At 35.4% G+C, this 21,671-nt stretch overlaps 4 protein-coding genes across 6 annotated transcripts; 2 read left to right on the top strand and 2 right to left on the bottom strand.

Annotated features, from left to right (window-relative positions):
- Nucleotides 1-1,983: 1,983 nt before the first annotated feature.
- Nucleotides 1,984-6,350, top strand: LOC142504854 (FT-interacting protein 7-like). The gene is made up of 2 exons (XM_075617701.1): nucleotides 1,984-2,372; nucleotides 2,909-6,350. Exon 2 carries the CDS (start codon nucleotides 2,966-2,968, stop codon nucleotides 5,963-5,965), a length of 3,000 nt encoding a protein of 999 aa, XP_075473816.1. The 5' UTR covers nucleotides 1,984-2,372; nucleotides 2,909-2,965; the 3' UTR covers nucleotides 5,966-6,350.
- Nucleotides 6,351-7,051: 701 nt separating this feature from the next.
- Nucleotides 7,052-8,962, top strand: LOC142505318 (uncharacterized). Of its 2 annotated transcripts, none has more exons than XM_075618257.1 (2): nucleotides 7,052-7,393; nucleotides 8,554-8,962. In XM_075618257.1, exons 1-2 carry the CDS (start codon nucleotides 7,153-7,155, stop codon nucleotides 8,799-8,801), a joined length of 489 nt encoding a protein of 162 aa, XP_075474372.1. In that variant the 5' UTR covers nucleotides 7,052-7,152; the 3' UTR covers nucleotides 8,802-8,962. The 2 variants fall into 2 exon arrangements, with proteins under 2 accessions (XP_075474372.1, XP_075474373.1); XM_075618258.1 differs by having other exon boundaries at nucleotides 7,053-7,393; nucleotides 8,575-8,962.
- Nucleotides 8,963-11,562: 2,600 nt separating this feature from the next.
- Nucleotides 11,563-13,613, bottom strand: LOC142505910 (large ribosomal subunit protein eL36y-like). Of its 2 annotated transcripts, none has more exons than XM_075619052.1 (4): nucleotides 13,495-13,613; nucleotides 12,209-12,319; nucleotides 11,822-12,021; nucleotides 11,563-11,741 (listed from the first exon to the last, which is right to left on the bottom strand). In XM_075619052.1, the coding sequence occupies exons 2-4, from the start codon at nucleotides 12,308-12,310 to the stop codon at nucleotides 11,711-11,713; spliced, it is 333 nt and encodes a 110-aa protein (XP_075475167.1). In that variant the 5' UTR covers nucleotides 12,311-12,319; nucleotides 13,495-13,613; the 3' UTR covers nucleotides 11,563-11,710. The 2 variants fall into 2 exon arrangements, with proteins under 2 accessions (XP_075475167.1, XP_075475169.1); XM_075619054.1 differs by lacking the exon at nucleotides 13,495-13,613 and adding an exon at nucleotides 13,450-13,472.
- Nucleotides 13,614-14,474: 861 nt separating this feature from the next.
- On the bottom strand, nucleotides 14,475-21,558 carry LOC142504848 (beta-amylase 7-like). The gene is given in 12 exon segments (XM_075617693.1): nucleotides 14,475-14,644; nucleotides 15,384-15,603; nucleotides 15,782-15,955; nucleotides 15,957-16,001; nucleotides 16,444-16,704; nucleotides 17,007-17,171; nucleotides 17,674-17,868; nucleotides 18,725-18,928; nucleotides 19,072-19,149; nucleotides 19,459-19,743; nucleotides 20,160-20,809; nucleotides 21,265-21,558. Coding segments are annotated over 11 exon segments (2,112 nt in total). The 5' UTR covers nucleotides 20,592-20,809; nucleotides 21,265-21,558; the 3' UTR covers nucleotides 14,475-14,591.
- Nucleotides 21,559-21,671: the final 113 nt, after the last annotated feature.

Here is a 21,671-nt window from a genome sequence, read left to right as displayed (position 1 = left end):
AAACAAATGATTTGAGTCTCAAATCTGTTGTTAGTTCCAACTTCTCCGGTACGCTACAAATTAGGAAATTAAATCAAGAAAATGAAGGAAATTAGAGAGAAAATCCATGAACAACAACAAAAAAAATAATCATGTTATTAAGAACTGAAATAAGTATTTCCACATAGAATAAAATATGTCTAAAACATTGAAACAAAAACTGAAAATAAACTTTAAATATACGAATGAATTCAGCTAAAACGAGAAAAAATAAGTCTCTTGTGAGACGGTCTCACAATCTTACTATTTTTCTACCGTCGATTATGTATCATGTTTTCAGCAGATACGATATTACCTGTTAAAAACTAACGTCATTCTTTTACAGTGCACCTAATCATCAAGATCAAGCATCCAACGTCAGCAGATTGACGCATGGGTACTCTCACTCATGCACAATTAACCAGTACTATCATTGTCAAAAAAAAAAAAATCTATATAATCACATACGTTGGCTAGTGGGGCGTGGTCTCTTGGCAAGTTAAATCACATTATTGTATTTGTTTCTTTGTTCAATTTGACAAATGTAAAATTGTATCTGAATTGACTCTAATTTGTCTCTTGAATAATGATTTATAAAACTACACATTTCTCAAAGATTTTTAATTAATTAACTACCAAACAAGGATAAAGTATCAAAATCAAAATGCATTTATTACGATGGAAATTGATTTAAAATCACATTAATTGAAAGGATGTCATGTAAGGTCGAATATTCGAACATTGCATCTTAAGTTTAATGGATGAAGTTTAATGGATGAAGTGTGCGTAGGGATGAGCAAGATTTCGGTTAAATCGAATTAACCGATCAAACCGAGCCAATTCGAAAATTCGGTTTGGTTAATTTCGAAAAATTCGGTTACAACTTATTCAGATTAATGACAAAATGCTCACCCATATGTGTGTATATATAAATATAATATTTTTAGTATAATTAATAAATAATTGAATTAAAGAAATAAATTATAAAATCCAATACCTAAACAATCGATTTCATGACCTCACTGTTATATCTACAAATATCGAGGCAGGTTATGTGTGATGTGGCTCCCAATTTTTTTTTGTTTTGGTATGAAGTTGATTGATTTCGTCCACTGTTTGCTCAAGCAAAGCACCACGCATTTTCGTCGTCTGTAAACTATTCTTTAATCCAAATCTTATATTTTGATTTATCAAATATTTATATGAATTTTTTTAAAAATGTTTACAACAACTTCTACATTTATTTAAAATGATTAAATTTATAAATTATAAAAAATGAATATTGTAAACACAAGAAAAAAACCGACAATCAAAAGTGAGTACTGTTTGATACAGAAATTATTAGAATTCATAATTTGTATGAAAAAATATTTTTGTAAAAACAACTTCGTCATAACCTTAAAATCTTAAGGTTATTATATTGGACAAATATTTTTTATATTTAAAATCGACAGTACATATACACCCGCTTTTACATAATCCATCGTCACATATTTTGAAATCTAAAATATTCCAAATATATTATGTTGTTCAATTATATATACTGGTACATCCATGCAATATTTTGTATAATTAATTTGATTTATATTTAAATGATAATCAAAATGTAATTATAAGAAACAGCGAGGAATTACAGTACAATTTGAATTAAAAAATAGATAAGAAAAAGAAAGAAAAAAAATGTCTTCATAGGAATTGAACCTACATTTTGATACTTAAAAATAAAAGTTTTATCTGCTGAGCCTCATGAGACTTGCTTCAAAGTTGTTAACTTTTTAATATATATAATTATTAAAACAGATCATGATACCAAAAATTAGTTACTCTAGGAGTTTCATACTTAATAATATTGTATAGATTTATAGATGAATAGATTTATAGGTTATATAAATAATTTTTATATTTATATATATATATATATATATATAGACGCGTTTTAATTCAACCAAACGTGAAGAACAGAAAGTAAACGCAAGAACGTGAACTAATCAAAGGGTGTTTGCATACTTTCCACCTTTCCGTCGTATACAAATAGCTTCCTCTCATCTTCCTAGTGTCCTTCCTTGATTTTGCCTCTTTTGAAATTTATTTTCTCATATTTTATAGTGTGCAAGTTTATGTATTTTACGAGTATAATTCATATAAAATTTGTATGAAATTTCCATTAAACTTTCAGTTTCCCACGTCTGCATCACTCTTTCGTCTCCGTTTCTTTTTCCGCCACTGACCCATTTGATTTTTATGATCAATATCTTGTTTTATATCACCAGTTTTTGTTCATTTTAGCAGTGCCTAAGTCACAGAATCAAAGATTCCCATTAAGAATTTCACAAGCTGTGTAAACCTTGCGAAAGGTAACTTTTTTCCTTTGTTCTGTTTTTCCTTTTTTTTTTTTTGGTTGATGGAACTAGTTTGATGTTATATGGTTTGTTCTTCTTTTTTGGGTTTATCCTGTTTGTTGGGTAGATTCCAGTTTCGATAATGGTGTGTGTGGATAAAGTTGAATTTAATCTTTTATGGTATATTCATAATGTTTATTCTATTGAAGTGTTGGTCATAAAAATTTCAGATTTCTTGAACAACAGTCCTTTGCATGAAAACAGTGTGTCAAAGGACTTATTTTCATTTTGATTGATCAAGTGCTTTTTGTGGTTTAATCTTAGATTACAAGATAATTTTATGTTCAGCTATGTAATGTAGGAAGTAGAATTTAAATGAAATGTTATGCTTTAAAATTTAATATCATTATGTTACGTTCCTACGAAGTTGACTAATGCATATATGACCTTCATGCTAGTTTCTCTCTGTGTTCCGCAGTTTTCAACTTCTTCTGATATCTGTGCCATTGCTGTTTTCTAGATTTAAATTCGACCCACATCCTTTTTTGTAGGCTACTTATTTTGTGTAATCTGCTTTCATCAAGATCAAGATATTTGTGACTTAAGTCATGAACAATCTCAAGCTAGCCGTGGAAGTAGTTCGAGCCCACAATCTCATGCCCAAAGATGGGCAAGGTTCGTCCAATCCATTCGTGGAGCTTCACTTTGATGGTCAGAAATTCCGCACCACCGTCAAAGAAAAGGATCTCGACCCATATTGGAACGAGACGTTCTATTTTAATGTATCTAATCCAAATGATCTGCATAATCTCGCACTCGAGGCTTATGTATACAACAGCAACAAAACCAATAATTCCAGATCGTCTCTTGGAAAGGTTAGAATAACTGGTACATCCTTTGTTCCTTATTCTGATGCAGTCGTTTTTAACTACCCTCTAGAAAAAGGAAGCATTTTCTCGCGTGCTAGAGGGGAGCTTGGCATGAAAGTTTATATAACCGATAATTCGTTTTTTAATAACTCGGCCCCTCCTCCTGAGATGGCTTCATCTTCGTATTCGAGTTTGCATTCTGTCAATGAGGAGCTGCCTTCTCAAAAAGAGGAAGATGCCGTCCCGGATTTATGGTCTAAACGCAAAAAGGGGACAAGACGCACTTTTTATGATCTTCCGAACTCAAACAACCAGCAGCAAATACCCCCTCCTGTACAAACAAATAGTGAAATGAGGTTTGAACCACAGGCACCTCAGATTGTTCGAACTTATTCGGGTTTATCTTCACAGCCTGCTGACTTTACTCTGAAAGAAACGAGCCCTTTTCTTGGAGGAGGACAAGTTGTTGGGGGACGAGTCATACGTTCAGACAAGCAGCATAGTGTTTATGACCTAGTTGAGCCTATGCAATTCCTCTTTGTACGGGTCGTCAAGGCTCGCGACCTTCCTAGAATGGATCTCACTGGGAGTCTTGACCCTTATGTTGAAGTGAGGCTTGGAAACTACAAAGGAGTCACAAGGCACTTCGAGAAAAACCAGAATCCAGAGTGGAACACGGTGTTTACCTTTTCAAAAGATAGAATGCAGTCATCTGTTTTGGAAGTTGTGGTTAAAGATAAGAATTTGGTGAAAGATGATTTTGTTGGATTTATTCGAATTAATCTCCATGAGGTTCCCACGAGAGTTCCACCAGATAGTCCTTTGGCTCCAGAATGGTACCGTCTTGAAGATAAAAAAGGTGAGAAAATGAATGGAGAACTGATGCTTGCTGTTTGGATGGGCACGCAAGCTGATGAAGCCTTTCCTGATGCTTGGCATTCAGATGCAGCTAGTCCTGTGGATAGCTCAGGTCCTTCAACACACATCCGTGCAAAAGTCTACCACTCCCCTAGGTTGTGGTATGTACGGGTGAATGTGATTGAGGCACAAGACTTGGTTGTGTTCGAAAAAAATCATTTTCCAAATATTCAAGTTAAGGCACAGATTGGGAACCAAATCTTTAAGACAAAGGCAGTCCAATCACAAACTATGAACGCTTTATGGAATGAAGAATTCATGTTTGTTGCTGCCGATCCCTTTGATGATCATCTGATCATTTCGGTCGAAGATCGTGTTGGTCCAAACAAAGATGAGGTTCTTGGCAGGACTTTTATTCCCCTTCCAACAGTTGATCGGCGTGCAGATGATCGAATGATTCACTCCCGTTGGTTTAACCTTCAGAAACCAAATTCAACTGAAATTGAGGAACCAAAAAGAGATAAATTTTCAAGTAGGATTCATCTTCGAATCTGCCTTGATGGAGGTTATCATGTTCTTGACGAATCTACACATCATAGTAGTGATCTCCGACCAACAGCAAAACAACTATGGAAGCCACCAATTGGTATCTTAGAGCTAGGTATTCTGAATGCCGATGCCCTCACACCAATGAAAGTGAGAAGTGGACGAGGTACATCTGATACATATTGTGTTGCCAAGTATGGTCAGAAATGGGTTCGAACCAGGACAATTATTGACAGCTTAAATCCAAAGTACAACGAGCAGTACACTTGGGAAGTTTTCGATCCAGCCACTGTTATTACAATAGGCGTTTTTGACAATGCTCAAATGGGTGACAAAGACTCGAATGGTAATCGAGACATGAAAATTGGGAAAGTTAGGATTCGAATCTCGACCCTTGAAACTGACAGAGTTTACACTCATTCTTACCCCTTACTTGTACTCCACCCTTCTGGTATAAAGAAGATGGGAGAACTACACTTGGCAATCCGATTTTCATGCACGTCAATGGTAAACCTGATGCGTTTGTATTCAAGACCCCTCTTGCCAAAAATGCACTATGTTAGGCCATTAAGCGTGCTGCAGCTCGACATACTACGTCTGCAAGCTGTCAATATAGTTGCGGCACGGCTAAGTAGAGCTGAACCTCCTCTCAGAAAAGAAGTTATTGAGTTCATGACTGATGCAAATGCACATCTGTGGAGCATGAGGCGTAGCAAGGCAAACTTTTTCCGCCTCATGTCGGTTTTTAACGGGCTTTTCGCTATGGGGAGATGGTTTAAAGAAGTTTGTGCGTGGAAGAACCCTATAACAACAGTTTTAGTGCAAGTTCTCTATGTGATGCTCATCTGCTTCCCTGAACTGATTCTTCCGACAATATTTCTCTACATGTTTCTCATCGGGCTCTGGAACTACCGGTACCGACCTAGATATCCTCCTCACATGAACACAAAACTATCATTCGCTGATGCAGTGCACCCGGATGAGCTTGATGAAGAATTCGACACATTCCCCACAACACGAGGCTCAGAGCTTGTAAGAATGAGGTACGATCGGTTACGAAGTGTGGCGGGTCGTATTCAAATGGTTGTGGGTGATATAGCCTCACAAGGGGAGAGGGTTCAAGCACTGGTAAGTTGGCGAGATCCACGAGCTACGGTAATATTCATGGCGTTTTGTATAGTCATCGCCATTGTTTTATATGCCGTGCCTTTCCAGTTGCTGGTCATCTTGACTGGATTGTATACCATGAGGCATCCCAGGTTTCGTCACAAATCGCCCCCACCTCCAGTGAACTTTTTCCGACGGCTTCCGGCCAGGACCGATAGCATGTTGTGAGTCAAACATCTTGTATTCTGGTTTTGCTTCTCCTTTCTGTTGTATCATGTATGGTTTGGTCATGTTGCTCAAAAGTGTATAAAAAATGTAATTGTGGGAACTGTACTTTTTCTGCTTACCGGTGGCTAAAAAGGGGCATAGATCATCAATAGCTTCGTCACTGGGCTAGATTGTCCGAATCCGCGAAATGGACTGTGTTGCTGCCATTTTTCTGGTTTGTGTTGCAGGATAATTACTATGTATAATACAAATGGTACGCTGGTATGATATTATTGTTCGTTGTAAATTATATTTGTACATATTCTGTCTGAGGCAACAATTCTCAAGTTGTGCATAGTATGATATTGTTCCAAATTATAAAGATATAATGTAATTCTGTCCGTACTATTGACGAGACTTGAACGTTAATCCGAAACTTGTTTATCTCTAGCAAAGAAAGTACAGAGAATCAATTAAATCTATTTGAATAATAACTAGTTGAAACGAGTAAGTAATGAACGACATGAGTCAAATTTGTGAGATATATCTACGAGTCGATCCATGAAAAACATTATATTTTATGTCAAAAATATTTCATGTCATTGCACATATGAACGTCTCACAAAATAACTACTTTCAAAATATTTATTGAAAGCCACACATTTATTTACAACATTGCATTGATATATACACAATGATTTGATGAAAGATTCACATTAAAAACATGATAATAGGCTAAACTACTGTGCTATATTTATGGGTAAAAGTTGATTTGCTCCATCAGAAACACCAAGCAACATATTTTATGAGCAAAAACCAAATTTTTACAAACCATATGAATTAACTTTTTAATTTAAATTTTATAATATTTGCAAGCCGAGATTTGTTTTTCTAAAAAAATGGCATTTTATTTTATATTCATATACCTACGTAAATAAATTATATGTGTTTAAAATGCTAAAATATAGTTAAGATTAAGATGAAAAATATGACCTTTTAGAAGATTCTTGCAAAACTTGTAAACTTGAGGGAGTTAAGTGTAATAAATGCCAGTTCAAATTATTATCAGATTACTCCCCAAACACCCACAAATTAAATTATAGACCACTTCTTCATTCCAAAATTTCCCTTGCCCCTCATTTCCAAATACCAATCCCTTTCACCCTCCAAGCGCACCGAAATTGAGAGGGAAAAGGTGGGAAGTTCAAATGTCGATACGAACACGAAACGACGACGAATCAGAGGTCCGAGAAGAGGAAGAAGACGAGGTGTTAAAGCTGGAGGAAGAAGTGGAGCGAATGGCGGAGAAGGTGCTGGACTGCAGAACCTCACTTCCCTATCAACTCACCTCAACTCTTGCTTCTCTTCTCTCATCTCAACGACCCATTGTACCCGAACTGGAAGTTGGGACGGATACTGGGTCGGATTCGGAAGTTGGGGTTGGCCAGGGTCAGTTATTTGATTTTGCTTCTGTGAGATTTTGGATCCGCTGTCAGGGTTTACCTTCTCTGCATGTTTTATTGCGGCATATGGGATTCGCTCTGTGAAAATCCTGAAAGATGAGAAATTTTTAATTTTTCTGCAAGGTCTTGAACCCCTTTACCTTTCTTTGTTTTTTTCTTCTTCTCTAGTTTGTATTTTCCAGAATCGTGTGTAGGAAAAGATTCCCATTTTATTTTTATCCATAGTTGAAGTGACCAAGGATTTGGGATATGCCCCATGATCCACTCTCAGTTGCATATCATACACTCAAATAGTTTTGCATGGGAATTGAGGAACTATGTCACAAGTCGTGTTCTGCTTGGAAGAAACAAGCAAATGCGCTTGCTCAGAGGAAATGTGATAGACTAGTTTTAGGGTCCTTTGATGGTCTATGTAAGCACAAAATACAATTCTTCTGAGAAGGAGACTGCAAATTCCAATTTTTTATCCTCCATTACTTTGAGAAATTTGTTAGATGTTCATAACCAGTGTTCTAAAAAACAGCAGGTGGTAATCGGTGGTCACCAACCCCTAGAGTGCTTAGGAGGTGCCTAGGCTCCAATAATTCCTATTCTAACTCAAAATCTGGCATGTCTTCTTTATCCGATATTAATTAATTGAAAAATATGTCAAACTAATTTTTTTAAAAAATTAAAAAATTCTATATAATGCGAATCTAAAATGCGATGGTGGGCGACCCCCCGTGTGCCTAGACGGCACCTTTTAAAACACTGTTGATAACACACTTAGATTAATTCACGATCGTTTCATTTTGTGGTTGCGATGTAAAATCACCTTTTGGTGCTGGCTGTTGACCAGCATCGAGTCTTGAAGTTTTGAGCAACGATTCATTTTCGTTTTGGTGTCTGGCAATCAAGACCGCATTTTTTAGCGTAGAAACTGAAAAATATGAATAGACTTTCCCTAAGCTAATTCCCTGGCCCCAACAAAGTGTGCCCCTTCATGGTTGTACACTTGTATGTTCTCCTTTGTGGGGCTTTTTTTGAATGTCAAGTAAACCTGCTTGTTTATTAATATTGATCTTCTGAATAATGTTATATTAATTGCATGGTTTCCTTGTCATCATTTGGTCTAATTAAACATAAGATGTCTTTTCTTTAATGCAGAAAATTTTCCCCTTTATGCAGGTGTGGCGAGACCTGGCGAGTCAGGGAGCGTGACCTTGTTAATCAGAGAGGATAGGGGACAAGAAGAGAAAATACAGCTTCTTAAGCAAAAGATGTCAACTAATGCCTCTAAAATGCAAACTGTCATGCAGAGGATGAAAGAATATATGGCGAGGATCGATAAATTGGAGTCTCCCAACGACGTTATCCATCCTGCCTTTAAAAGGAAAAGGACTATTTTGAACTAGTATTATGCGTTTATTTCCTTTTCTTGGTGTCATCTTTATTTGTACACGATTTGTTGTGCTTAATACTCTAGCTGTGCATGTTAATCTGTATTAGATGAACTATTTGGGTGGACGGATACACATGTCTTCTAAACTGCATAAATATGTAAAGTGGTTGATTATGTACCATATGGTCCGAAAGGATGACTAGTCAGACAAGAATTGAGGTGAACATGTCAGCTACTTGCTTGGGAATTTGGAAGAGCGTATGGAGGAATGTGTTCATTGATTTACGAGTGTGGATTTTTTTATTTGAGAAGCTGACAAAAGTTAGTCCTCGTGATTTATTTTGAGTTTTGAGTTTCCTGTACTTCCTATGTTTTGGATCTTTTGAATTTTTTGTCTTATCAGAAATTTTGAATCTCAATATCGTCCATATTTTTTAAAAGTTATCTTTCCATCTATAGCGCCAAGTAAATTTGGTTATTTCAAAGAACGAGAATACCGCAATTCGTACTTTGTACTTTTACAAAGCACGATAGGTATACTTGTATGAATACAATTTTCCACATTGTGTTGCAATGTATGAATGTACGTAGATTGACATATTATATGTACAGAAGAAACTCAAATAGCAAGAGATTGGCAGTTAATAACGTCATTCACGGAGATAAAACCTGGAACAGAAGTACTCATCAAAACACAATCCACATGATAAATATCTCGAACATCCAACATCACCGTACTCAGTCCGTTCTGATAACGAACATTTTCTTACCAACAGCCACAAGTCAACAGGGTGGTCAAGTAAAAAACGTCTATAATCACAAACCACTTATTCAAATGACAATCAGGTAAAACAGTTGAAAAGTCAACTCAATTATCTATAAATCATATATCAAGATGGTCAAGTTAGTTAGGACGTTATATATGCTAATTAGACGCTACAAGATCGATCTGGAAGTCACTGATACACCAAACAGATAGATTTGAGCAATTCTGATATTTTTTTCATATATATCAACACTATTATTGTATTAGAACGATTCAGAATGCTTTAGAAAGCTACGACAATTATCTACAAATCATACTCCAAAATCTGAATCGGAGCTTAAGAAGTTGATAAACCACGATGAATTTGTTGGTTCTGTAACATAGATACGGATGTCGGCTAGAAATGATCAGTTATGTTATTTCGAGCATATCTCTCTTATAAAAACTCATAATTAAGTGATTCTGTATTCTATAGAAATCTAACATAAATGACTACAACTTTTATATTTATTACTTTGCCCAGAAATCGACAAATTAAAAGTTATAACCAAGAGAATGTATCAGCTGAACTTGGTTCAAACTCCATCATCCAAAATCCCCGGCCGCTTCGTAAATCCAGTCTCCAGCCTGATTTTAAAAAGTGGTTAACAAGTCAAATATAATCGTTTTAATTTCATAAAGAGTACAAAACTTTTCCGAACGACCGTATTCTTATATCTAACATCTATAACATTCTTGAAGGTCATAAAGACAACACTTTGAAGATCTAACAATAAGATCAAACAACAAGTTTTTGATGAAGATTAAAAGCACGGTCGGATTATACAAGAAAAATAAGAAGTCCAAATAGATATTAGCTTAGTAAGAGATATCTCCTGTATGTAATGATATATTTAAGAGATAAATACAATGTAAATGATTAACCATTACATACACAATCAATCACTCACACATATACATTAGAGTTGAACTTAAGTAAATAGTTGATTGATAGTCTTTTCACAATGACGTAAAAGAATATGTATTTGTAGTCTTGACATAAGAGACATTAAACATTTTGAGGATTGTGAGGTAGCAGCCTACAATCGAGATTGTGCTGTGAGTTTCAATTTGACAATGGACAAATTTTAAGTTGAAATGGATTCGTACAAGTAGTTGTATAAATCAAAGTTTTCTAGTAGATCATTCCAAGAATGTGCAACATAGAAGTTGTTAATACTTGAACATCCATAAACATTTACTCACTATTGCTACAGTTTTTATCATTTCAAATTGCATATCTTTTAAATATTTTACAAAATGTTTAATCGATTTTTAAATGAATTATTTTGAGTTTTTTCGCATGATTAGAAAATCAAACTCGATTTAATTTTTGGTTTTCAATTCATTTTTGAACATTTTAAAAACAAACTATTATAACTTAAGGCTTTTTTTTAAGAATTAATTCATTTCTCCCCCTAAATTCCCTTAAATTGTCCTTATATTGTAATCTGATCTCCACAGTTTTTTGGAAAATTAATAATTAAAATATAATATATTATTTTTAGTTAATTTTTTAAATAAAATTTTAAAATATAAAATCTAAATCTAAATAAATTAAATAAATAACAATCAAATAAAAATTTACACAAATATTTTAAATTCACTAAATATCATCCCATAAAATACATATATAAATAAATTTATTGATTTAACTAAATTTCGACAATTGATTCAATTTTTAACAAATATAATATAAAATCTAACCATAAAAATTCAAATTTTAACATTTATATCTGAATTTAAAATTCAATTTTAATATTTATATTCATATTCAAATTTACAAATTCGATTTAGTTCCATTTTCGAATTGGATTTACAATTGTTTCGGTTTAAACCATATTTTGAACACCTCTAAACATCATAAAGAAATGCAAACTTCATCATTTTGTTTCGGGTTTCACCAAGGATTCATCATGTAGTTTTGGGACAGAACATTTATACCAACGACACCCATGGGCTGAGACCATGATCCAAAACTTGAATGAAATTTTGAAGGCATTAGTGACACAACAAAAAACATGCAATCTTCAGTTTAACAAAACAAACTAAATAACACCCTAACAAATTTTTTTTTTGGGCTACAGATGTGTGCAAGTAGATTCAAGAGCAACAGGCTATCTCTTCTTCTCACCACCTCCAGCAGCCCTAATATGACCAAAAGCACGATATTAGCATGATGACCAAGACGAAATCGAATTAAATAAGAGCTGTAACAATCAAATCACCTCATCTTCCGGAGAGCAGATGCCATCTCTTCACGCTTCCTCTTTGCCCTCTTGTGGGTGCCCAACTTTCTCTTAGCCACTTTCAGTGCCCGCTTGTCTTTCCCAACTTTGAGAAGCTCGGTGATTCGCTTCTCATAGGGAGCAAAGCCAGCAACTTCCCTAATGAGACTTCTAACAAAATGCACTCTTTTACTGGTTTTCTATTCGAAAAGGGCCAAAAAAAACACATGAACTATATCAATGGATTCTCCATATTGCCAATGACTATCGTATCCTCAAGACATAAATCAAAGCTAAATAACATCATGTTTCATTATTAAAACAGAACAAAGGTAAACATATTGCACACATCAGCTATTAACACCACAGAGCTCTGAGAAATGTTACCCCTTTTCTATCAGAAGGGCGAGGTGCCAGCTCTTTCTTTGTCACTATATGCCCTTTGTTCAAACCCACAAAGAGTCCTGAATTAGGCTGTTTGGGAGCCATTACCTAGAACTGCACAAAAATGACCAAACAAGCTAAAGAAACATATTTTGCATGAGAAAATATAGCTTTGAACAAAAGATGGCACAAGAGGTCAGCATTCACGAATGTGTTAATAGAATATAATCGATTCTATTTTAAGAATAAAACCCACAGCATTAAATCACATCCACGGCATTATCAATTAGCAAAAGGACATGTCAACCAAAATGTAATTATTGTTATTATTATCGATAAAATGAGTGTAACCCATAGAAAAATCTCGGAGGCTTATTAACATTAAATCAATTGAAATGTATTGTGTATCAACTCCGTCATGGGGATCAGAGGGAAATATCTAAATGTTAATAACTATGATCAGTGTATAATTAAAAAAATCATCAAAACAAACACACTTTAAAATCACACTAGATACTGGTTTTTAAATTCAAGAGCTTGTTTACCAGCCTTGAATATTTCTTTACAACCCAAATAAACCGCAAATCAAGCATTTCATAGTTTCTCTCAACAGGAACATGATTAAAAAGAAAAGAAATTTTCATGCTTCCGTGTTTTATAAAATACTTTTAAACATTTACCCGCACAAAATACATATCAACCAATTTCATGGAAAGCACGAGGATCATGCTTGTACAAGCAAAACCACAACATATGCATGTCAACTATTCAATGAAGTATCTGAAGCATACTATATACAAGCAGCCATCTGCAAGAAATTCAATTTCATTTGCATATTTTTGGAGAAATCCCAGATCCATGTGGATTGGTATAAATAAATACCACAACAAAATAAAGACATGCTTTTGCAAAGGCATCGAGTGATGAACTTTATAAACATTTTATTCATTATTCCAATACAATCAAAATATTTTCCTCAAAAATGGACCGCAGGAAGATAAAAACTTCTGCGTACTTCAATATAACATAAAATCATAAAACCTCGTAGATCTGGTAATATATAACATATGAAGCAACTTAATGAAATTAAATCCAGGAAAAAACTAATAATGCAGAGTCTAAATCGACGATGAAGTCTCAATTAACTATCAATTTCCCGCAGGTAAAATTTCAAAAAATTAATACGTTGACAGCAAGAAAAATCAAATTCTACAAATCTACGAGCAATTGAATGAAAGCTAAACTGGTGGAAAACTAAAGAGTCAGGCGGAGCGGTTGAGAAATCGCACATTTACGGAGGAGTGGCGGAAGCTGCTTGTAGGGTTTGTCAATCGTGTTATAGGTTTTTCGGCTGTTTTATAAAAGAGGAAATCCACGTGGCACTAACTTTGATTTATTTTATTTTATTATTATTTTTGAATGCATTCGCTAGCTTTGCCTTTGAATCAGGTGAAAACTCTGTTCTTTTTTCAAATAAACAAATGTGATAACAAAATCCCTAATTTTTATTAGTGAAAATCGATTGAAATATCTTTAAATGAACAATAATACTTGAGTTTCATCTTATTGTTTTACATAAATGTCACAATTTTTTTTTAAAAAAAAAACAATTAATTTTCAATATACTTCCCATATATTTTTATATTGCATTTTAATTTTGTACTTTGAAATGCCTTATTTACATTTTACAAGATATTGCCCAGGATGTTTAAATTAATCTCTTATTCGAATTCTTGATTGATAAATCAAACATAAAATTAAAATTTTATAACTTTTTAAAAAACTCAAAAGTTCATCACAAACGCTTGGGTCCCAATTGCCAAGCATCGATCCCATAAAATACATTTGATGGGGAAATCTTATTGAAATTCAAGGGGGTCAAGATAGGTAAATATCATCTAATTCTTAGTTTAAGAAAGCTCTTATTTTATCATACTTTTATGCCAATGTCATTAAAAAGACTATATTTTAGTGTGACACTTCTCCAATATCGGCCAAAACCCACAGGCGCATACCTAATTTAACAAGGTATACACATGAAAAACGAGATGAAACATATATTAGGAATGGTTTTATAGTTGAACCATTCATGTCTACAAACAATTTTCATGTTTCGTATAGAATCGCATCGCCCATCTACCAAGATGAAACAAACACGATTCTGAAAAGAAAATATATTACAATTATGGCATGTCTAGTTTTAAGCCAATCTGCACAATTTAAGCTCCATTACTCCATGCATGAAATATAACATTAGCAACAATTTCACTGATATAAGGTGAATCTGTTGGCCTATCTCAATTGACACTGATGAAGTATCAGTAGTACAAATGATGATTGTTTCGTTTTTCTTTACACATGTGTTGCCTAATTAGCGTATTAAATACTATGTGGTGTTTTTTCTTTCCGAACTAGTCTGATATTCGAGGACAGCTTCTCCTGCAATAGAGATGAGAAGAATGTCAATACCACGAGAGACATTTGGTGGCACGATGATATAGGATGCAAGTAGAATTGCTGTGAATAGCTACAGTAACTTGGTGGTAGCTCTATCCGGCTTGTTCTCGTCCGGCTATTATAGCAACTATCATATTTATTTTCTCTTGTTAAGTTTGTTATATGACAGTTGTAGTCTAAATTCTTCATTGATTATTACCTGATTTGATGAATAACACTTCATATATGTTAGAACCTGAAAAAAAGTTTGACCATCTTTTGGTTTCATTTATTTTCTTCATTTTCCATCCCCAAAATAAAACCAAACACGGTCAATTTATTTGCGTTCTCTTCTCCAGATACGTTATTCCCGGTTTCACAATCTCTCAACACAATCATTAATTTTAATCCAACTTTTTACCACTTTCCTGTATTCCTAAAGATACTCGATTATTACTCCATATTTTATACGAACACTAAATAGAGTGTGTGCAGAAATTTTTTTGTGCAACACATCAATGTCAAATGTATATTCTAAGTGTTTTTTAGACTAAGCTATCAGGAAGGTGTAGGTTCTAAAGATCTTGATCTGGGACATAGGGAAAGGTTCAAATCCAACATATACCCACCCCAAGTCCAAACATAAGCTATTCACCAAATTATCAAATACGTCAAGTGTTAATCAAGTCAAAATATTCACAAACTAATAGCATGAGTATAAAAATTGTAGTAGTAACATTACCGTGCATCCTCTTGACAAATCGTTCAAATTCAATGAATTTCTGTGGCTCGAAAAGAAGTTGACTGAGCCTCAGATAAGTAAAAGAAGAAAAATGCCTCCCATCTGGATCATTGATGGGCTTTGCCTTTTCCAATAAATAGTTATAGCCTTCCCTGTCGTGGCAGGAAAGAGAATTCTGACTGGCAACTGGTATGCAGCCATCCCAGGCGGCATTCAACACCTAAATTGGTGACCGGATGTTACTACATGAGATTTCAAAAAATATATGCATACTCAAAAATGATAATAGCATATTCCTAACATAGAAAATAAAATGGGTAATCCAATGAAGATTTTATGTTGCAAAATCAAGGAGTAGGATGTGATTCAAAATATGATATCAAGTCAGGAATACTTACTTGCCAAGCCAAACCCTCAGGATCAGCCAAAGCCTCGGAGAAATTCACATGATTATCATACACGCCAATTTCTGAAGGCATGAAGCACAGAGTGGCCCCATGCCTCTTTAGCGTTGCCATAACAGAAATATAGCCATCACGATTGCATGAATTATAGAATCCAGCAGTTAATTCAGGCAGCATGACTAGCAGTCTTGTACCACCAATGAATACCTGATAGCTACTTAAAAATAAAAATACAGAAAAAACATATTATATCTTGCACGATCAACTTCGGTTTAAGTCATTTAAACCATGCATTTTGGTCATGCATATCAACAACTCCAAAATTACATGCATAAAATAAACTTAGAAAATCTTCCAGAAACAATGATTGCAAAGAGTATAAAACAAATGCAGCAACTAAATAATAAAAATGTCCGATGATTGACAAAACAATGTGAAGAAATGAAAATAAAATATGACCTCACTGAGCCAATGCATGAAGACACAAAAAAAGAGCACTACACCAACTATTTTCCAAGAACTGAAAGAGACATAATATATCTAATAAAAAACCTTCTTTATACGAGGGATAGTAAAATTAAAGTCAGTGTGGTATATAAAGTAATACTGATGAAAGATTGAATAATACTACCGAAAGAAATTTTGGACCCACACACCTTTGTAGCAATGCAGGTTCCTTCAAAAGCTAATTTGGCCAGAGAAAGCACTCGATCACAATGGTCAACTAAAACCTGAGAGTACCAACTAAGGAAAAACCTTCCATAATAGCCATCGTAATCTCCACAATCACAGAAAAAGCCTGTTTCTTGAGGCCGTGAATTATAGAAACCGGTATTATCAGGCACTCGTGCCCAAAAAGAGTGTCCTCTTAGTTCAGCTGCTTTCCGCAAGCTTTTCAACAAATACTGATCATAGCACTGAAAATGAAGAAAAAAATGGGTAACAATGCCAGGTATCGCATTGGCTAAGTTTACACAAAAAGGAGAAAAAGAACAAAGCAATATTTTTTGGTCAGTAGCACCATTTTCTAAAATTTTACCTGCCCCATCCACGCACAAAAAAAAGATAAAAGCAATATTCTTTAATAAAACTGTCCATACGCGAACATGAGCTAGTGTCTTGTCATAGAAGAGAGAGACAGACAGAGAGAAATGAGGTACGTAAGGGGCCTAAAATCCTGAAGGCCGCATTTTGTATGAAATTGTATATCTTACATTACCTGAAATTCGCCGATACCAGGATATCTCCAACCATGCTTCACTGGAGTAGAGGGGTATCTCAGCTCTCCACATGGACCAAGTCCAATAACTATCATAGATATGATACCATCCTCAAAAAACTCATCAAACTCAACCCGAAAGCTTCTCATAAAATCAAAGTAAACCTACATAAATTTTCAAACTTCATAAAAATAAAATAAAATTGAAAAAATAAAATAAAATTGAGGCAAACTTGAGGAGTGACTTTCAATAAGAGAATTTTTATGAAGAGGAACATGGCAACCTCAAAGCTAATGAAAAAAGTTAAACAAAATGGGAAAGCCGGAAGCCAAATATCTTCTTTTAGGAGCAAATCATCAATCTTTTCATCTGAAGTAGCAAGCTAGTACAAACAAATTTTTATGCTCTTGATTACACTGATCACCAAAAATCAATAGCAAAGCATTAAAAACCTCCGATTCTTGATAATAGTCGGTAAAAACAAAAAACAAAAACAAGATAAATCTTGAACTTGTCACTAATAATGACTTCAGCTCTCCTAGACTGCTAACAGCGTAAAGTTATCAAGAACAAGAGCAGAGGAAGGAAACAAACCTCTCAGGCTCTAAAACTTTCCGATGAAAAAAATAGAGAGATCACAGACATTGGCATATGTTAATTAGTTACCTCTACAACCGTTCGTCCTCTCAATACTCTTTCCTTATCAATACCCCAAGAAAGACACTCAGTGTTTCGCCTTCCCAATCTGTCGGTGAAAAATATGTCTGGATTGCTTCGACCAATTTCAGCCACCCAGTGAGGCAATGGAATACAAACATCATCCCCAACATTCCCTCCACATTCATGAAAAGCCATCAGAACCTGTTTTCATTTTAAGGAAAAAAACATGATATTTTTTGTAGAAGTTCAAATGAAAAATATGAAAGCAACAAGAAACTAATAGAAGTAATACTATTATGCCCTCAATTCATCAAGCAGTCACCATTTCATTGCAAAATAACAGCACATTGTTACAGCAGCCATCACATTATTGACTATGTAGATATTTTGGGAGCACCGTTTTAGCCAAAATATTATTAACCATTATGTAAAACGACAAGTTCATACTTCAGTTCCCCTCTTCTGAAAGATGCTATCATGATGTGACCATGATAGCATGAACAATTTTCAGTCATCTAATATGCTTTCCGGATGAGATCATATATGACTGATCATCACCCCAGGTTGTTTCAACAGTTCTATAGCAATCCAAATTGCAAAAATATTCCATTAAGTTTGTGAATAAAAATTCATCATCTTTCCTGGAAAATTGTGCATAAAATTCATCATTTTCTGATTCACGGGAAAATTGTCTTAGAAAAGTAATTATTTTCTGATTCACAGGATCAGTTAATCAATGCAGCAATGCAGGTATCACGTGATTTATACAGAGACAAGTAGATGGGACCGCCCAATAAATACAAAAACTATCGGGGAAACTCATCATCCATATCCATACATAATAAAAGCGTGAAGTATATTCTTTCAGATCGACCCTTGAAAGTGAAGAACGATAGAATTATGTCATCCATCAGATATAAAATCCACCAAACTGATTGTACCATCTATGAAGACTTACATTACTATCCGATAGAGACACACAAAGGTAAGAAACTAAGAATGCCACAAAAATCATCTCATGGCTAAATGTGAAGTAGTCAGGAAAAGGAGAACTAACTCGTAACTTCATTTTCAGCTCTTGTAAAATTTGAAACAACCTCTTGTAGCCATTCCAGTTATATTCTTGGGGTGCATGAGCTTCGACTACACCCCACCAACAATCCACCATAACACCATCCACATTGATCGACTTCAAGACTTTAAGTTGCTTCACCAGACCATCTGGATCAACAAGCTCGCACTTCATATTGATGACACCCAGCTGACACAATTAATTGGAATACATAAAAATTACAAACTACAGATGGAAAAAGAAACAAAGACAAATTTACACCAAAGGTATGAAGGCAGAACAAGAACTTGAAAAATCCAGAAGTATAATGTTGGTAGACTCAGAGAACTCACTGGCAGCATGACATAAACTGGAATATGGGGAGTGCCAGCAAAATCACGCTCCTGTAATTTTGTGGGTATGTCGACAACCTAGACAATTATAACAGGAAAATCGTTACAGAAGTATCGGAGAGAGATGGTGGGGTGGGGTGGGGTGGGGTGGGGTGGGTGGGAGGGTGTGTGTTGGGTGTTGTAAGATCCCAATAAGCCATCCTGCTTTATATATTAAATTCATGAAAGTAACTAACACCATTTGATTTGAAAATTGAACAACTTACTTTTTCCTTCGAGGATTACTTCTGAAATTGAATGTGATCATAAGCGAGAAAATTTTCAGAGCCTAAGAAGAAAACTAGTAGGAAATAAATAATTTCGATTTCAGGAAGCCCACAATCTGACCTGCCTGTTGTCAACTGTATTTATGGGACCTCCAAGGAAAGGATCATTCTTCATCTCTCCTCCATCTCCAATAATGGCTGAAGTTTGCGATCTGTCAACTGGAGATACACTGTAAGGAGATGAAGTGGGAAAAAAAACTCCTTTCCCGTGAGATGCATCATGGCTGACAGTGTTTTGATCGTCAGGGGGAATGCCTCTCAAGGAAGGAGGTGAAGTATGTTGCACCGCCATATGTGTAGAGGATGAAGTCACTGTGGCACTTGGCGCAGCGGTAGGTCTTGCCACCTGGTGATAATGACACAAATAATTGTGTGATTGAGAGATAGGGATGAATGCGCATGTGCCTGCTGCATTCAAAGTAAATATCCATGCAATATGTTACACATGCCCAGCTCTTGGCATGGGAGGATGGTAATGTGGGGCCACAACATTATAATACTCTAATCAGGTTAAAACGTGGGCGAAAAAAGCAGAGATGCACCTACATCATGTAATACCACATACGTTAAGGGAGAAGACTGAAATTGTCCGATCATCATTATTTAATTGTGCCCACATAAAAATAATCATACACAGACAAATGGATGCAAGTGATATCACCAACATGCTGATCTATAAGTGGCTGGGTAATATTGATGTTTACAATTCAAAATTCACCAAGGGACATGTGAAAGATTATGCACGGCTAGATTAGTAGATACCTGTGACCTGGAAGGGAAGGTGGTTCCATCGGGAAGAACTACCCAACCTGCTTCCCGTGCCAAAGCAGCTATGACATCATTAATGTCAGCTCGAACTCTAAGATTGTAGTTCCCATGTCGTCGAAGCCCAGCCAAAATCTTTGCTGTGATTGCTCTGCGTTGTCGCTCTCGAAGCTTTGTTCTCTCTTTCTCTTCCTGTGGCCTACACCTTCGAGACCCTCCTCCCTGAGGAGTTGGTTGATCTTGATATAGATGATGCTGCATAAACCTTTTGTTACCACTCATAGATACAATGCCCACATCAACGCCAACCACCGTGGGTGTACCCATGTTCTTCTCTTCTTCATCGTCGTAATCATCATCTTCATCTTCCTCTTTCACATCCATTTCCATTTCATCGTCATCTTCTTCGCTAGCTGAAAATCTCTGCATCTCTGCTGCAATGTTTTTGTACAGAATTTCCTTGTCACGGGGTTATCTTCTGTTTCAGCAGACAGGGATCACACAGGAATTGTTCGCCCCAAAGTAGGTTCCATGGCTTGAACCATATTTGCCGTGTGCTAATGGCATAATATCCCTGGAGGGTAAACGCGTATGTTTGTGATCAAATAACCCCGCTGTGTCGCTCAGAATTATCAGAAACAAGATATCTAAAGTAAACATCGAGTTTGTCATAAGAAATAATACATGGCTTGAGTAGATAAATAAATAAAAGCTCAATCGTATCTTGAACTATTACACTGAAATGCGAACTGAAGGAAAGTGAAATATCAAACATTGATATGCTAGCTCAGTTTTTCTCCGGAATATATTTATAAATCTGTTCTTAAATTAGAACAGATAGCAAAACAAGACACTTGACAGCATTTCAACTCCATATAAATAAAATCAGTAAAAGCTATCGCTGCTCCTGCTGTTTTTCTTTGTAACAAATTAACCTCATACTAAACATTAAGCAACAAACAAAATTCAGCTTTTGTGAGCAATAAACACCTCAATTACACTAGAAGAAAACATTCTGATGTCGTTTCACATGCTAACGATTCAGATCTAAACGACACCGCTCTCGGAGGAACCAAACCAAGATCCAGTGGAGTAAACTTACCGCAAGTTAAGAAAGCGGCGAGCTCGGCGGAATGCTCTGACTAAGACAACTGGAAGAGATTAAAGAGTGAGGATTGTGAAATTCGAAAGCAACAATGAGTCCTTCTAGAGATGTGCGGGTTCCACGGCGGCGACGCGGCGGAGGAGAAAAGGGCGTGGTGGTGGTGGGTTTGGCACGAGGGAAGCGTGTGAAAGGACTTGGCACGCGTTTGGTGCCTTATCCTCAGACGTGCGGCTTACACGAATTGCACGTGCCTTAGATGGACCCATTCACGAGAATCGTGTGGGAACTTTCCAATTGTGTGACTTGTTTATGCATGGATTTTTTTTTTAAATGAACAAGTACAAGAATGTCTCTAATGTTCAATAAAACGAGTTAATTTTATTCATAATTATAATAATATAATA

The sequence above is a fragment of the Primulina tabacum genome, chromosome 10 (genome assembly GCF_025594145.1).
Source record: "Primulina tabacum isolate GXHZ01 chromosome 10, ASM2559414v2, whole genome shotgun sequence".
Lineage (NCBI taxonomy): Eukaryota > Viridiplantae > Streptophyta > Magnoliopsida > Lamiales > Gesneriaceae > Primulina > Primulina tabacum.
This window is presented reverse-complemented; position numbering and strand designations above follow the sequence as displayed.

What these genes read in the sequence shown, in the direction of transcription:
- LOC142505318 (XM_075618257.1), top strand. Translation starts at nt 7,153, where the DNA reads ATGTCGATACGAACACGAAACGACGACGAATCAGAGGTCCGAGAAGAG. An exon ending in GGAAGTTGGGGTTGGCCAGG is followed by an intron (nt 7,394 to 8,553) that starts GTCAGTTATTTG and finishes TCTTTAATGCAG; the next exon opens with AAAATTTTCCCCTTTATGCA.
- LOC142504854 (XM_075617701.1), top strand. Translation starts at nt 2,966, where the DNA reads ATGAACAATCTCAAGCTAGCCGTGGAAGTAGTTCGAGCCCACAATCTC.
- LOC142505910 (XM_075619052.1), bottom strand. Translation starts at nt 12,310, where the DNA reads ATGGCTCCCAAACAGCCTAATTCAGGACTCTTTGTGGGTTTGAACAAA. An exon ending in GCCCTTCTGATAGAAAAGGG is followed by an intron (nt 12,022 to 12,208) that starts GTAACATTTCTC and finishes CTTTTCGAATAG; the next exon opens with AAAACCAGTAAAAGAGTGCA. An exon ending in TCTGCTCTCCGGAAGATGAG is followed by an intron (nt 11,742 to 11,821) that starts GTGATTTGATTG and finishes TGGTCATATTAG; the next exon opens with GGCTGCTGGAGGTGGTGAGA.